The sequence below is a fragment of the Eretmochelys imbricata genome, chromosome 8 (genome assembly GCF_965152235.1).
Source record: "Eretmochelys imbricata isolate rEreImb1 chromosome 8, rEreImb1.hap1, whole genome shotgun sequence".
Classification (NCBI taxonomy): Eukaryota; Metazoa; Chordata; order Testudines; family Cheloniidae; genus Eretmochelys; species Eretmochelys imbricata.
The window spans coordinates 88,794,751-88,812,614 of record NC_135579.1 but is presented as its reverse complement, the minus strand read 5'-3'; the positions used below and the strand labels follow the sequence as shown (position 1 = coordinate 88,812,614).

Sequence of the window (17,864 nt, the reverse complement as noted above, 5' to 3'; positions counted from 1 at the left end):
TTGGGGGTGGGGGGGAGATTTTTGTAATAGGTTGATGTTTGTATTATCAGAAAGACATTTTTCTTAACAGCTGAATTAAGCCTAACTCATTGCTATCAAACAGTAAATATGAAATATATCAGATTATCTTTTCTATATAACTGGCAAACATTAGGAAATTGAGAATGTTTGTTTGTTTGTTTGTTTGTTTTTAAAAAAAACCCTGACTAATAATAATTTAAAAATAAACTTTTCCAAAAAGCCACGAGAGAAAAAATGAGACTGTTTCTTTAAGGGGTGCTGGGTTTTCCCACAGAATGACTCAGAGTCAAAGATACTTGTCAAACTGGAAACAATAAGCTATTTTTGAGTGATCAGTAATGTAGGTCAGGGTTTTGCTGATAGTTTCTGTTAGAGCAGTGAACTCTGAATTAGTCCCAGCCTCTTTAAAATGCTGTGAGGTAGCAGGGAGTAGAGAAATCAAGGAGCTGACTACAGAAATGGAACAATGTCCTGACAGATGGCAAGGTAAAAAAATAACCAAACTCCTCAAAACTTTGATAAGATTTTGTTGTTTATATCTGAAGCTGCTAGCAGCAGGCTTGAGTATTTTACTGCTTTCTTGTTCATGCTTTCTGTAAACATGCTTCACACGGTACAACTGCTTTGTCCAGATTATTTGCTGTAAGTCAGTGGCTCTCAACCAGAGGTCCGGGGTCCCCTGGAGGGCCGCAAGCAGGTTTCAGGGGGTCCACCAGGCAGGACCAGTGTTAGACTCACTCAGGCCCAGGGCAGAAAGCTTAAGCCCTGCCATGCAGGGCTGAAACCCAGGGCCCTGAGTCCCACCACCTGGGGCTGAAGCAGAAGCCTGAGCTACTTAGCTTCTCGGGGGCCCCTGTGGTGTGGGCCCCAGGCAATTGCCCTGCTTCCTACCCCCTAATGCCATCCCTGGCTTTTCTATGCAGAAAAGAGTTATTCTGGCACAGATGGGCCGTGGAATTTTTATAGTATATTGGGGGAGCTCAGAAAGACAAAGGTTGAGAACCCCTGCTGTACGTTACAATGCAGTGTCAGTATACTAAGGTATCTAGGCACTGGAGCACTCAGCAGTGCAGCAACTAACTGACTTAGGAGCCTACCTCTCATTTTCAAAAGGGATTCAGACAGTTTGGAGCCAAAATCCAATTGACAGTCAATGGGATTTAGGGTCTTAAGTACCTAAATCACTTTTGAAAATGAGACTTAGGTACCTAAATCAGTTAGGTGTTGCAATGCTGAGCACCCCAACACCTAATACTTTTACAAATCTGGGTCTAAGACAGAGGTGGGCAAACTACAGCCCACGGGACTGTCCTGCCTGGCCCTTGAGCTCCCCGCTGGGGAGACTAGCCCCCGGCCCCTCCCCTGCTGTTCCCCCTCACCCGCAGCCATGCCTCCACGCGGACAGCCCTCTGGGCTGGGCGACGCGGCTGCCAGACACGCTGCTCTGAGCAGATAGTAAGGGGGCCAGGGCCGGGGTGAGGGGTCCTGGGGGGCAGTCAGGGGACAGGGGGCGGTTGGATAGGTGTGGGAGTCCTGGGAGGGCCTGTCAGGGGGCAGTTGGATGGGGCGGAGGTTCTGGGGGGGGCGGTCAAGGGACAGGGAACATGGGGGGTTGGATAGGTGTGGGAGTCCCGGGGGGCCTGTCAGGGGGCGGGGGTGTGGATAGGGGTCGGGGCAGTCAGGAGACAGGGAGCAGGGGGGGTTGGATAGGGGGTGGGGTCCCAGGAGGGGGAGGTCAGAGGACAAGGTGCAGGAGGGGGTTGGATGGGTGGGGGGTTCTCAGGGGGACAGTCAGGGGGCAGGAAGTGGGAGGGGTCTGATGGGGGCGGGGGGCCAAGCTGTTTGGGGAGGCACAGCCTTCCCTACCTGGCCCTCCATACAGTTTTGCAATGTGGCCCTCGGGCCAAAAAGTGTGCCCACCCCTGGCCTAAGAGGTTTTTAGTAGTCAGAGTTCTTAGTAGAGATGGGATCGAATCTCCAGTGCCAGATACTTCTAAATTATTGGGATGTTCAAATTCCAAGCCTGCATCTGATTCTAAAGTTTGCAAGTGGCCCCTATAAATTGGAATAAAACCGTAAATTTGAATAACTCCCAAATAGGTGTTATTTGAAATCCTGATCTAAATGTTACAGCTGGAGGTTAGAAAGTTCTTCTGAAAGAAGAACTTTTTCAAAGCATGTGTGTTTTTTATTTGTTTCTTTTAACTTGCAGGAACGTAGCAGGATGTTGGTAGGGTGTTAAAATAAAATGTACCAGATCAGATAAGGAGAGAGAGTATGAAAGTTGATGAAAGGGACTAAGAAGTATTTTTGCCATCTCCAACACAGAGGAAAATCTTAGAACACTGTGGCAAAGGCAATACAAGGAGAAATACCAGGATTCTTGTTATGCATTAGACATTCTAGATATGTATTCTAGATCACTATGTACAGCAGTTGAAGAATTACCATTTCCATTGGAAATATATTTTTTTTTTCAAATCATTGGGATTATTTAAAAATATTATTTGGCAATATCTACTTTTGATCATTTTTCTATAGCCTTAAGTACCAGTTTAAACAGCAGGGTAGAGCGATTATTGACCTTCAGCTAGTGCCAATCCTGTATCTCCTAGAGCTCAGTTTTGAACTGAGATCCACAAATGCATAGCCTCACAAAATAGAAACACTGCTGACTCCCCTCAGAGAGCCAGCTGCAGCAGCATACTTTCATATGCCTCAAAGTTGTGCTTGAGTAGCTAATGTGTATGTGCAGATAGCCTCCAAAATAGATGTGGTATCCCAGGAAGAGGTTTCAGTCCTGCCCATCAGTCATGCTTGTGTACCCATCAAAAATAAGCATGGCTGTGCCAAGTTTCACCAGCTCCAGATATTTCATAATCTAGCCCCTTCAGAGGCATCATCAATTGAGAATTCTCTGATTTTACCCATGTTACATCTAACTTGGGTCTCAATGTAAAAGTCCAGCACTGTGAAATATCATGTGGATTTCTGGCATTCTCTGGAGGGCTGTGGGCTCATAAGAGAGAAAATGGTCAGGGACAGGGTGGTATGGAGGGATTAAAACTAGGTGTAAAGGGATCGAATTCAGCAAGGAAAAATTGAGATGGGGTATTAGAGAAGACTTCCTGAGAGTGATAAGCTAGTCTCTCAAGGAGAAAAGGAGAAAACTCATTGCTTGGGACTTTTAAAACTAGGCTGGATGACGCCCTAGAGAAAAATACCAGAGTGATTAATCCTGCACAAGTTAGGGGAAGGTAAAACCAATCTAATAGCATTATAAATGGAAGAGACCTAGGAAAACAATTACAGCTCCCATCATATGGGTCGTCAATAGGTGGACCGTAGGCCAAATCTGGACCACCAGATGCTATTGAACGGACCGCAAAATCTTTTATTTACTTATCATCATTATTGTTTCAGGGGTGGCGGGGGGGAGAGATTTTTGTAATAGGCTGATGTTTGTATTATCAGAAAGACATTTTTCTTAACAGCTGAATTAAGCCTAACTCATGGCTATCAAACAGTAAATATGAAATATATCAGATTTCTTTTCTATATAACTGGCAAACATTAGGAAATTGAGAAAGATTGTTGTGGTGTGAAAAACGTTTCTTTGGAGTCTGGACCTTGACTATATCTTGACCAAGAAATTTGGACCTTGACAAAAAATAATTGACTACCCCTTGCATAATCTTATGTATGTAAATAGTCCCATTGAAGTCTCTAGCATTGCTTCTAATAAGGAAGATTATTCATCTGTAACTGGAGCTTTCCAAGTATATTTCCTCTGCAGATCTGCTCTTGTGGGAAGATGCACCTTGATTCTATGAGCTTGCTACTACCTGGAATGTTGTGATATTTGGAGCCATTTTTATTCTATTGTATGCTTCCAGATGTTTGATGCAAGGCTAAATCTCCTTAGGTCCTTTTCCTACTGCCATTAAGTATTGCGGTCTCAGAAATCATGTTCCATCCATTGGTCTTTTTGACCCTTTAATCCTCTCCCTTTACCCATTAGTTTGTTTTTGAATTATTGTAATTTAGCTAACGTTTAATGTTTTATTTAAATAGTGAATTTTTAAATGGTAGTCCATAGTGGTACATAATTATAGACAGGTTCTTCTGAGTGCAGTTGAATGGTTCCACACCAGAACTAGAGAAGAGATACTAGTGTGTCTAGACAAGAAATGACTTGCAAGCCTGTGCTGATTCAGACAGACACAACAATCAAATAAATGCATGAACGTTAACCCAGATTCATCTGCAGGTTTAAGATTGAATGTGCTTCATGAAATGTAACTTCAACAGACCCTGGTCGTCAGCAGGATTGAACCGGGGACTTCTGGGGCATAGTGCATGAGCCTCTACTGCATGAGCTAAAAGTCAACTAGCTATTAGCCAAGGCTGTAGAGCAAACTCATTTTTTCTCTCTCTCTCTCTGAGTGGTCTCTGCCACTGGATGGGACAGAACACTACACCCAGGAAGTGTGTGGGTTATATAAGCACACATGTGAAAACTAGGGCTGTGTAAAAATGATTACAACAACCCCCAAAATTCAACCCAGGCTTGCAAAAAGGTTTGAGCCTGGGCTAAGCTTTGGGGGTATGTGCACCCTCACCCTCCAATCCATTCCTGGCACACACCTACCTCTGCCTAACAGGCTGCTGGATTCCCCATATGTCTGAAATCATCCAGGGAAGAGCTCCATTCCCCCTTCCTTCTTGTCTTGACTTTGGGGACTGTCCCCTTCCCTCCCTGCTGGGAGCCTTCAAAGTAACAGCAGTTAGCCCCGTCTTCTGTGCTTGGAGTGAAGGGGTGGCAGGGAGGAGAGTGTTCTGGTAGCTCTCTCTGTTTCTTGCTATCCTACCAAAAAAGTCTTCCAGGGAGCTGGAAGCCACCCATTTCCATCACCCAAATGGGGTAGGAAGCAAACTACTCCTGCTGATGATGACTCCCAGAGTCACTCTACAGCCAGGAGCCACAAATGCAGAAGTTTCCTGCCACACTGCTGCCTGATAAAGGGAAGAGAGGCTTCCAAACACCCCCTGTCCTTAAAAGACCTTCCCAGGATTGGGGGACAGCTGTCTCATCAGACAACCCCCTGAAAAGGGCAGGCTAAGGAGGCTTCTACTCAGCATGCCTTTTAGACGCACAGTAAAGGGGCGATAACCTTGCCCTTGAAGACCTGGAATGAATGTGAGAGGAGGGCTTGCAGGCCACTGATCAGCCTTCCTATTAGGCTCCAAAGAGAGGAGATAGGGGCTAGCACTGGGCGAGGAGTAGCTGTGGATAGAGAGAGAGAAGGGCTTAATGAGGATGGAGCCTGGGCTCCTGCCATTCTTAAGTTTCACGTCACCCAGATGGTGCTGAGTTTACTGAATATCCCTGGAATAACACACCCAGCTCAGAGCCAGATTCGGTCCCATTTCTGCCATGCCAGGTAACAATACATGGTGTAAGCTCTGATGCCCTAAGGGCAGAGAGGGGTACAGCACATTTTTGCACCTATTCCTTTTGTTTCTAAACAAGCTCAGATTCGAGCTCTTCAAGTGCTGAGTACCAGCAGCCTACAAGGAAGTGATGTCTCTGGATGGCTTTACCAAGAAAATAAGTTTATCCAAAATCCATGCATGTCATGAATTCATGAGAAGAATGCATGTACATGGTGGATTGCCTCTCTCTTCAGAACATTGATATATTTCCAGGCCCAGTCTATTTCTTCCTCCATGGGACTGGACATCAAACCTCTAGATCTTTACAAGGCTCAAAAATTCCAAGTCCTTGCAAATGCTGGCAGAGATGCATCTAGAGCAGTGGTCCCCAAACTTTTTATGCCACGTTCCCCTTATCCGTAATGTAATCTATCCGCACCCTCTGGGAGCCAGGTCCAGGATTGGGAGCCGAGGCTAGGGCTGGCCCTGCAGCTGGGGCCGTGGCCAGGAATGGAGCTGCAGCCAGGAGTGGGGCCAGGGCCAGAAGTGAGAGTTGCAGCCGGGGTCCAAGGCTGGGGTCTGAGGCCGGGGCCAGGCCGTGGATGGGGCCGGGACCTGACACCAGGACCTTGACTGGGGGTGGGGCTGGAGCTGGAGTGCTGGAGAGGGGACTGGGCGCAAGTCGGGACTGGGGAGGTGCTCCCTTCCCACCCCCCATAGGGGCTGGCCCAGTTCTCACCGCAACCCCCCCGAACATTTCTCCGCGCCCCCTTAGGGAGGCACGCCTACAGAGTGGGGAAAACTGATCTAGAGCAATCAGGTTGCAGTGAGGCTTAAGGCCAAGATTTTCAAAAGTGACTAGTGAATTTGGGTGCTCAACTTTGAGACTACCTTGAAGGGGCCTGATTTGGAGAAAGTGCTGAGTACCCACCCTTTGGCCACTTTAAAAGTGTTTCAAGTTGGGCTCCAAGAGACACCCAAAATTACTAGGCACTTCAGAGGCTTAATCTAAATCTTCTAGAGCCTGATGGCACCTGCACAATAGGTCAGGAGTAGGAGGGGTAAAAATCACTTTGTCTCCCTACCAAAGGGGATGTGGGTGTCTGAAGATTACTGGGGGTAAAAATCCCCTTCACCATCAGAACGTGCCAGAAAGTGTCACAGGAAAGTACTAATTAGAAAGTACTCAAGTGAATTTGCGGTAGATGTGACATCTTTCTTAAGAAGTCAAAATCTATCTTCAAAACAAAGCAGAAGAAAGAAGAGAAATAGAAAAATGAGAAACAAAGTCATAACCAGCAGGCAAATTAACCAAGTGCTCCACCTTACAGCAAGTCATTTTCCTTTTCTCTAACTGACAGAAAGGAGTCAGTTAAAAACAGGAGCTGTGGGTGGTCTGCACTTCTGAAAAGCAGGCCATATCTACTTTAGGTACTCACCATGAAAGACATAAGATTCCACATTATAGCTTCTGTATACTTTCCTCTCTAGCAAACCCTAGCCCTGGAACTCAGATCTCTGAATATTGCCTCCTCAACCAGCTCTAAGCAATGCCTCGCCAAATTCACACCCCTATTAACTTCAATGGAATTGCCCCAGTCATGAATTTGGTCCACTGTATTTAGCAGCATCTAAGGATGCATCCTACTGTGACCAACATTTTCAATTTTTGCTGCTGTAGATCTGGAAAATTGCCTTAGGCCCTTCTGTAGGTCTGGAAGTTAGGTAGGACCAGAGCTATAGCAGTGTGTACAGATCCAGAAACTAGCAGGACCAATGACATTTGTGTGTTATAGGTTCTGATACTGGCCTTTCCTGTTATTAGTTTTGTTTTGTCTTAGAACCTGGTCTCAGAATTGTATTGTTTAGTGTGAGAAAGGTCTAATATTAATTTCATTTTTTCAGAGGCCATGCTTTTCCACTGACCCCAGCCACGGATCAATCAGGCCATGGTGAGATTTAAGGTGGCAGTGGTGCTCCACATACTCTTCAGCTGGATTTACAGAGGTATAGTCTGTCTTCCATCTCCCCACTTCTCAGTGCTGAATTCAGGAACAATAGTTAGTGTAGTTTTGTGTCTTAGAGAAATAAATACATTTCAGCTAACATAATGGAACACAGAGCTGATAAACCGCCAAGTATAAAATGAATGTAGTTGAAATAAAATGAACATATTAACTATTTTGGGGCCTTCTATTAGCTGTTTGCCACCTACAGACATATAGATATGCCTCGTTTTATTGCACATTTTAGAAGTCAGAGGTTTCAAGGCAGCCACGCCTTTCCAGGAAGAACAGATCACATCTGATATCACTCAGAAGCTAAATTTGTCATCTCTGGTGCAGAGCTGTAATCTGATCATAAGGGGCCGTTGTGCTTCTATCGTGGACCTGCCTTAATCCACTTATATTTGCTCTAGCTCAGATCTGTTTCTAAAAGGTTATCTCCCTATAGTCATTATTAAAGCACAATCTGAAATTTGTGAAGTCAGGTGATTCCTATCTGAGTTCTTACTGCATACTGCTGACATTTCAGAGGGCCAGGTTCTATGTGCCTTCACAGGAGAATGTGGGGGCATTGGGGATGAGGCACCCCCTTAATCTCTGCACCGTGACCTGTACCAGTGAGAGCTGTGCAGAAGGGAGAACAGCATGTATCGAGTCACTGTGTTTCCCCCCTCCCACACAGGTGGAACCTTGGCTTCATGCCCACAATGAACCAGTCAGTGTGCTACAGGATGTATGATAGATCACATATATATTACCTTTCCTCTCCCCCTTTGTCACAGCTGGGTGAGCTGGGAATACGACTGACTCTCGAGTCAAAATCTGCTTCCCAGTCTGTTCCTGGGTCAGCTACATGCTGCCTCCTATGGAGGTCTGGTGGCAGCGAAGCCACCCCATGCTAATTGGTGCTGCCAGTTAAGTTTATGATCATTGATAAATACTGGCCATGGAGCCATATTCTGACATCCTTACTAATCTTCACTAGCACTTTGCTTCCCATTTGCATTTCGGTGGCGCGGTGTCCTGCAGGCGCACACAACTGCCCCGGCGCCATTGCGCTCGCGGGCACGGCGTTGGGGACCCCTGTTTTAGAGGGTCTGGAAGGCAGGGCTTCTGTACTCCAGGATTTCACAGCCACTGATTTGCTGTAGAAATGTTCCCTTTAGCATGACATTGTGATCTAAACTCTAAGCTCTCATTAGCTATCAATAGCTTTGCACAGGGGTGGGCAAACATTTTGGCCCAAGGGCCATATCGGGGTTGCGAAACTGTGTGGAGGGCTGGACAAGGCTGTTCCCTGACCGTGCACTCCCGGGACCCCCTGCCCCTAACCACCCCGACCTTTATCCACACCCCCGCCCTCTGACAGGCCCCCCGGGACTCCCACACCTATCCAACGTCCCCTGTTCCCCGTCCCCTGACTGCCCCCACCACCAGAACCTCCGCCCCATCCAACCACGCCCTGCTCCCTGTCCCCTGACTGCCCCCCGGAACCTCCTACCCCTTATCCAACCCCCTGCTCCCCACCCCCTTACCATACCGCTCAGAGTAGCGGGACAGGCAGTCTTGCCACCCGGCCGGAGCCAGCCACACCACCACCCTGCCTGGCAGGACCTCGCAGCCCCGAGCACTTATGTTTTCAAACATGTATTTCTCACACAGTCTCAGTGCAAAAATCTGTGGCAAACTGAAACTGCAGGTGCAGGGTAAAACAGGTTACACTTAGTATCCAAACAAATAATACAAGGGATATTATACTGATTGCCTTATTCATTTTAACAAAAGCAACACTTAAATCCTATATAATGCTTTTCCTCAGTAGATCTCAAAGTGCTTTACAAGGGAGGTTCATAACTAAAATCAACAGACATCCTCCATTGTCTAACCTATACCTGAAGTGGGTGTAGAAGTTCCGCTCAGGACGCTACTCTGGAGCACTGCAGAAACCAGGGACAATTGTTGGACTTAGGTCTGACCTCGTTCATTAAGGCCTGGTTTTAAGCAGCGTCCACTGGAATCATTTGACTCGTCAAAAAGAAGTGCAGCCAAATGTGCTGCATAACCGAAACGTTCGCTTCTTCTATTTCAATAGGCAACCAGAGCCTTATTGTAATCCAATTCTGCTTTCACAGGTGTCATAAACGTTCGCTGCTCTGGATACGTGTGGATAGAGCCAGCTCCAGTCATTCAGATGGGTTTGAACATTTCCATAAATTGCCACTCTACGGTAAACTGTCAAATGGCAAAGTTATACATGATACTAAATAAAACTCATATAGAAGACAAATTATTAACAACAATAAACAAAACTACAGTGCAACTTCAGCTTCATGATTTCAGGATACCATATTCCACTGTCCTGTGTTATGCCAAGTGTCCCAGCAAAGCGGCAAATATGGTAGTATGTGGCACACAGTTTTCTGCAGGACGTAAGTAATTTGCTGTGTGTATGATGGTTTCCCCACTAATTCTACTTCATCCCTTTTAAGATGGTGTAAACTGTTATTCCTTCCTAGACGGTGTTAGTATTTTGGGGGTTGCAGGCTATTTTCAGATTTACAGTATTAGACCTTTTAATAGTTTTAGATGCCTCCCCTCCCCTCAATCACACAAAAGCAGTGTGGGTATTTTTTCCAGTTGAAAAGTGAAACTTACATTTTTTATTTTATTTATTTAACAATAAAAGGTTTGGGGTCTTATTAGTAATTACACCTATATTGTAGTTAACCAGCAAGTTATGTTGTAACTGGAGTCAGCTGATATACGTCATTAGTAGCAACTTCAGTGCATATTCAGTGTACAGGTATCTGGACGTGACACTGAAACTATCCTTGTCCTGTCATGTGCTTGTCCAAATGGCAAGGAGCTATTGAACTCCCTGAGTCAAGTAACAGAAGCGACTTTATGCATCATTCCAGGCTTATACCACCACCTAACTCTTATACAGCACTTTTCAGTGGTAGATTTCAATGCGCTTTACTAGGAGGTCACTACCATTATCCCCATTTTATGTACAGGAAAACTGAGGCACAGAGAGGCAAACTGATGTGCCATAGTTTATTTCCTTCTACACCATCACTAGTATGGGTACCCTGACATGTGGAGTTGAGAGGAGGAAGATGGGGCAGCCAGAGTGTGGAAGGAGTTGGGAATGAGATGGTTTCCTTTCCAAATCCGTGCATTTTATGCAGACGTGGCTGCAAAATTTTTAATACTGTTTTGAGTAACATTAAATCCCTCCCCACACTCCAGAGCCCCTCATTGCAGCAGCCACATGAACACTTCTGCTGGCAGGAGAGCTGCCGTAAGATAGCAGTACAGCTGGATTTACCACCAGTGTCTGCTTGAGTGTGCTGGAAGTCACACATCTGGCCTGGGATTAATAGAGTTTAAGCAGTCTTTGCTTTCAGATCCTTGGCCACCGCCTCTGAGCTTTTGACAGGCTGTCCCCCACCCCTTCATGCCTACCTTTCTCACTGTACCCATCTGTAAAATAATACTGATCTACCCCACGGAGGTGATGAATCTTTCTAACAAATAAATGCCAAGATGCCCATCCACGTGGTATCTGGCCACACACTGACATGGCTTAAATTGGCTCATTAACATTCTAAATTAGAGGAGAAAACATTACGTTTCCCTGGTGCCTGTAGCTTTAAGACTGAGTGAAGACTATCTGGACTGTCAGCTAAGGCCCAGATTCACATTTTAAGTGTGTTTCTGGCAGAGTGAATCCCATAGGTGCCAGGAATGCCCTGCCTGCAGCCTGCAAGCTCCATCCTTAGGACAATGAGTTCCAGCATCCCAGCCCAGTGGAAGATTAATTTCATTAATACTAGTGGAGTTTACTTTAAAATTTCATCTAAAACCCACTATGGAAAGGCACAGAATAACACAATCATCTGATTCTGGTATCAAACAATTATGGGTAAAATGCAGCACGTCTTCATAACTTCTGTTCAAAGATATAGAGCCCTATATTTAGGTTCTATAGGACATTACAGTTTCAAATGTCTAAATGTCCAGTCATTGGATGAGCTGCCCATTAACTACCTAACTGACGTACATTTGCATATAATCTATCTTTGTAGATCCACCGGACAGTCCGACCAATTTAACTTGTGTCATTTATGAACATTCAGACCACCTCACTTGTGCTTGGGATGCAGGGAAGTACACCTACCTAAGTACTAATTACATTCTCTTCCTGAAGAGGTAAGTCCTGCCTGGACAGCTTCTTGCCATGTTTAGTTGAAAACCAAGAACAATTGAAGTAGAGGGCTCTCTGCAGGGCTTAGAATGTGGCTCTGAGTGTTTCAAAGGAATAAAAGCAAGAGGCTCTCACTGATTCTCTCACTTGCTAGTGTGCTTTGTGGTAAAGGTGCTAATGGTATGGAAAGAAAACAGCAGAACAAACTAGGTTAATTGGGGGCAATGGTTAAGACTGGGGAGCTCTTGTAACCTGAAGTACCAGTATGACTATGCGGTCTAATCGTATGTGGTCAGCGTAACAGCAGCCACAAACCAAGCACGATTATATAAATGTTCTAGTTTTGATGACTGGAAAGACAGAGTGTCCTAGTTACACTTTCTAGAACACCACCTTACAGATCTCTTCAGGTGAACTGCCTTGTGTATATGGCTAGCTCTCACTTAACGCAAATGAGGTGGTGTTTAGGATTTAAATCTTTTAAGACCTAGGTTTCTGCTCAGTGTTGTAATTACTTGTCTAATCAGTGCTATTTGGCTCATAGTTGAGCATGTGTTTCTAGTCAAACCTAAACCGAGAATGTAAAACAAAAGCCAGCTTTCTACTCAATGGGCCTGAGCCATCACTGTGTTATGTTACTTGTATGCCGACGTATCTCATGCTCGTAGAACTCCATGGACTTACCCCTCTGTAAAACTGGAGTAGTGGCAGTGGGAGAAAAGGGCCCCGTGCTCTGTTGGGAGGTGCTAGACAGCATTAATTATCTGTAACACTTAGCCTTCCCAACAAGATCAGGGCCCCATTGTGCTAGGGATTGTACAAACACAGTATAGCTACACTGAAATCGGAGGGGCAATTGCAGCTCTGGTGCAGACATCTGCACTGTATCTTTACTCTAGCTAGCAAAGGTAATAAGAGCCGTGAAGACACAGTGACACAGTCAGCGTTGCAGGCTAGCATTACTGGTACGTACCCAGAGTTCCAGGCAGGCTTGTACAGCCGGCTCTGGGGTCCATGCCACTGTGTCTTCACTGCTATTTTTAGCTGTGCTAGCTAGATTACAGCTTGGGTAGGCATACTCATTCTAGCTTTAATCACACCTCCAATTATAGTGTAGACATGCACATAGCAAGAGATAGTTTCCTGCCCCAAAGACCTTACAATCTAAACAGACAAGACAGATAAAGGATGAAAAGGAAAATAATATCCCCATTTTACAGATGAGTCACAGAGAGGTTAAGTAACTTGCCTTAGGTCACACAGGAAGTTTGTGGCAGAGCCAGGAATTGAACCCAGCCCTCTAGAGTTCCATCCTCTTTCAATAGCGTACATATACTCATGAAACTTAACAGCAGAGAGAAAACTGACTTCCCGCAGATTAATCAAAAGACTGTGGATTGGAAAGTGAGAAATAGGCAAGTCAGAAACAGAAGGGTGGGGTGGAAAAGGAAGGAAATATAGAGTAAAGCTCCCACCCTCAAATGTATGGCATGTATATGTTTCTATTTGTCAGTAAGGACCCACTGTCCAGAGATCGTATCAAGTTGTTTAACCAGCCCTGTAAGAGGTCTTGAGATGCTATAATCTACCACAATGTCTTGAGACAGTAAAGCAACAATTTAAATAAATGCTAAAATACTGTAGTGTTTACTGCAGAATTCTTCCTCATTGCTTAGCTCTCACCTGTCAATTTGGACCTTTCTAAGTAGATCCATGAAAACTAAATACACCAGGTTCTATTTTATTCAGAAAAAACAACACTGTCAGTACAAAGATTCACAAAAAAGTATCCAGTGAATGAGAAATCACCGTCTTTCCTTTTGTTTAGAATTCTGGACATGGATGGCAAAATGAGAAATAATGGGGTTATGATGCAATGAAGTAGTAGGAAAAGAGGCTACTACAACAGTATCAATTTGGCAATGGTATATATTGCTAAGGAAAAAGGTGGCATCACTAGCCCGACAGTCGTCCTATTTGGTCTGGGTGACCAACTGGAGATTGTTCGGGAATGTAGGAGACTGCCACAGTGCAGGAGGATCAATTTATTATCATACCACTGATCTTAAATGAGCTGCTGGGCTGCATTTGCAGCAGAAGATAAGACTGACAAAACCGTTGTAACAATGTGGTGGCCCTACCATCCCCATTCTCACGGATTTTTGTTTTTAAATTATATTGGTTTAAACTGGCTTTCATGCTGTCTCTTTCCTTGCTTCATTGAAGTCAATGACAAAATTCCCATTGACTTGAATGGGGCCCGGAATTTACCCCGGTGCTTTTTGCTTTTTTAGTTTACAGACAGAGGAGGAGAAAGCATTTCCTTCAAATGCAGCGCTCAACGTTTCATTGAGCAAATTACAAGGAGGCAAACTGTATTCTATTTGGGTCCAAGCCAAAAACGACCTAGGCACAGCACATTCGGATCATCTGCAAGTTAACCTTGAGGATTTAGGTAACATGTGGTATCTCAGTAATGGCTTTGAAAGCAGGTTGTAATATGTATGAACTAAAATAAACCCTAAACAAAGTGATAAAATCTACATCTAGATGGATGTGCAGTACTGAAGATTTCTGAGCGCATCGGTGATAAATTGATAGAGTGCTGTTTAACATTAGGGAACCAGCTGCTGATGTACATTTTGATACACTGTCTTATGGCCCTCTCTTATTTGTTCTTCTCAAGTTGGTCTGTAGTATTTTCCATCAATATTCTTTCACTGGTCAGTATGCTCTCTCCTTAGTTTTTTGCGATGTGCTGGATTTGAGTAAAGTACTTTGACATTGAGGCTCACAAAGCCTGTGATTTGGTAGTACGTTTCAATTACAGCAAGTCTCATACTGCCTGTCTGTTAGTTCCAACTTTAAATTCCCAGTGTACATTAATGAAAGTATAAAACTGATTAATGGAAAGTTATCTTTAACTGACAGTGAAATTGTCCAGCGATTTTTCTCTGATGGGGCTTTTTAGCAGGTTAAACTGAAAAATCAAGATATATTTCTCCCAGGAGAAAACAGATCTCCTCTGTAGTAAAGTGTATTAAAAAATCATTATAGCAGAGCCTAACAGTGATAGACTGGCACCGTTTTCTTCATGGGCTCAGAATAGATTCACCATTCTTTTGTCTCTCTTCTAGTGATACCAGCTACACCTGTTGTCACAAATGTTGAAACTACAGACAGCTCAGCACCGAAAACCATGCTCCACTGGAAAAAGCAAACATCCATGGAGAACGTATATTGTGAAGAGAGATACAAAGCACTGGCAGACCAAACTTGGCATGTGAGGCAACCCTTTTTCAACTACATAACACGGGCCTGCTGCTGTTCCCATTGACATCAATGGCAAAACTCCCACTACGTTCAGTGGGAGCAGGATTGGGCCCTGCGTGAAAGATTGCTGGGCTAGATTATTGATACCAATTCTCTGGCGTTTTTCCATGCAGTCATTTGCTGTATTCAAATATGGAGAGGAGAACGTCTATGAAACAAGGATTTGCAAGCGATTGCATATCCTCCTTACGGACATAATAGCACCATAACAACAAGGGTATTTGGAGGGGTTGTTTTTAAAACATTTTAAAATTAACTAAGTACTTGTAAAAGGTGCAAAGCTACTAATCCTGGAGACTGAAGTCTTCTGTTTATTCAGACAGGTACAGCAGTGGCAGGATGGTGAAAGCTTCTTTGCACTATCCTGTTTGTGTGCATCAAACCTAACCTAGAGACACCTCTTCTGAGGGGTACTCTAAGATTTTCCACTGAAACTCCTACCAGGAGTCAATTAGTGATGTTGGTTTTGTGTGTGGACTTGTCCACTCACACCTGGACTGAGACCACCTCGTCGCTTCACATACACTCTCAAACAGCCATGAGATTACTAACTGCATTAGGGCATTTGTAATTTAGGCTGGATTCGAACAGGTAATTTGGAAGGGAGAGGCTCCAACTGAACTATTCAGTAACACCCACTCACTGCCACGTGCAGATTTGCATTGCTTTGTAACTCAAATTAATTTACCTCTGTACTTGCAGAATTCTTTAGATAAACCCTATACTAAGCAAAGGAAAATTAACGCAATATTCAAGATATTTCCCAGTGTTACAGTTTAATTTAAATCACTTCCAAAATGACCAACTGAGCTAGAAAAGCCACTCATACCAGAATAAGAGTGTCCGCCAGGGGAATTATACCAGAATAACTATTGCAGATTAAATTCACACCATCATACTGGTATAATGTCCCATGTAGAAGATCCCTAAGAGATGAGACTGCTTTTGTAGGTCAGTTTAACATCAGCTTGTTAGGTCTCTATTGTGCCCCGCCTCTGATTGACCATGCAAAAGGGCCAGGGTGTATGTGGAGAATTTTATCCACCCCTCACACCCTGCCAGAGGGACGGGGCACAATCCCAATCCCTCCATTTGGGGGAGCACTGCTTCTTCCTGACACCCCCAGAGGTGCAAACCCAGCCAGAACAGATAAGGAGGACAGAGGGCCATGGCTACGCTCCCCTCCACATTGGTATGAGGAGCTGGCCATGAACACAGCTCTAGGCTAAGGCACGGTGCAGTGCCCACACTGATCCTGAACTCCTAGGCGCTCTAGGGAGGCTGGGGCCTACTCCCTCAGGGCTAGGCCACTTGGGCGGGGATTGTTATAACATCATTAATAGGTGCCAGGACATGTTTCTGAAAGAATGTCTAATTTCATGAGGCTAGTTAGTACAGCTTGGAAAGTTATATTGTTTGTCAATTTTAGATGAAAGAATGGGACATAAATGTGACAAGAGGGCCACACACAGACTACAGCCTGGAGTCGAACACAGAGTATGAGTTTCAAGTGAGATGCCGATTAATTCTTGCCAAAAGCTATTGGAGTGGATGGAGTGAGCCCTTTATTTACACAACCCCAGAAGCAGGTGAGTTCACACCCAGGCTTACAAGAGAATTTCTCCATCTCTTGCTGTCATGCATCACTTTTTCTCATTTTTTAAAAACTTTGAATGAGATCACCCCCTTGTTTGGGGCAATTGTCAAAGGGAGTGGAATGGTGCAGGCTTCCAGTTACCCTGCTATTGGAACATGGAGGAATCAGTGGACTGTCAGGTGTACCTTACTGGAGCAGCAGATTATATATACTATAACAGGGTTCAAAAAAGAACTAGATAAATTCATGGAGGACAGGTCCATCAATGGCTATTAGCCAGGATGGGCAGGGATGGTGTTCCCAGCCTCTATTTGCCAGAAGCTAGGAATGGGTGATATGGGGGTGGATCACTTGATGATTACCTGTTCTGTTCATTCCCTCTGGGTATGTCTACACTACGGAATAAGGTCGAATTTATAGAAGTCGGTTTTTTAGAAATCGGTTTTATATATTCGAGTGTGTGTGTCCCCACAGAAAATGCTCTAAGTGCATTAAGTGCATTAACTGGGCGGAGTGCTTCCACAGTACCGAGGCTAGCGTCAACTTCCGGAGCGTTGCACTGTGGATAGCTATCCCACAGTTCCCGCAGTCTCCGCTGCCCATTGGAATTCTGGGTTGAGATCCCAATGCCTGATGGGGCTAAAACATTGTCGCGGGTGGTTCTGGGTACATATCGTCAGGCCCCCCTTCCCTCCCTTCCTCTCTCCGTGAAAGCAAGGGCAGACAATCGTTTTGCGCCTTTTTTCCTGAATTACCTGTGCAGACGCCATACCACGGCAAGCATGGAGCCCGCTCAGGTAACCGTCACCGTATGTCTCCTGGGTGCTGGCAGACGCGGTACGGCATTGCTACACAGTAGCAGCAACCCATTGCCTTCTGGCAGCAGACGGTGCAATACGACTGGTAGCCGTCCTCGTCGTGTCCAAGGTGCTCCTGGCCACGTCGGCTGGGAGCGCCTGGGCAGACATGGGTGCAGGGACTAAATTTGGAGTGACTTGACCAGGTCATTCTCTTTAGTCCTGCAGTCAGTCCTATTGAACCGTCTTATGGTGAGCAGGCAGGCGATACGGATTGCTAGCAGTCGTACTGTACTATCTTCTGCCGAGCAGCCATGAGATGTGGATGGCATGCAGTCCTTCTGCACCGTCTGCTGCCAGCCAAAGATGTAAAAGATAGATGGAGTGGATCAAAACAAGAAATAGACCAGACTTGTTTTGTACTCATTTGCTTCCCCCCCTCCCCTGTCTAGGGGACTCATTCC

General features: G+C 45.1%; 1 protein-coding gene across 1 annotated transcript in view; it reads left to right on the top strand.

Annotated features, from left to right (window-relative positions):
* The first annotated feature begins 388 nt into the window (after positions 1–388).
* The window catches only part of IL23R (interleukin 23 receptor), a 39,270-nt gene continuing 21,794 nt past the window's right edge, over positions 389–17,864 (top strand). The window contains exons 1-7 of the mRNA XM_077824681.1: positions 389–507; positions 7,363–7,464; positions 9,596–9,892; positions 11,555–11,678; positions 13,968–14,128; positions 14,811–14,956; positions 16,436–16,595. Of these exons, the coding sequence (XP_077680807.1) occupies positions 7,407–7,464; positions 9,596–9,892; positions 11,555–11,678; positions 13,968–14,128; positions 14,811–14,956; positions 16,436–16,595 (946 nt within the window). The 5' untranslated portion in view covers positions 389–507; positions 7,363–7,406. The remainder of the gene's footprint in view (positions 508–7,362; positions 7,465–9,595; positions 9,893–11,554; positions 11,679–13,967; positions 14,129–14,810; positions 14,957–16,435; positions 16,596–17,864) is intronic.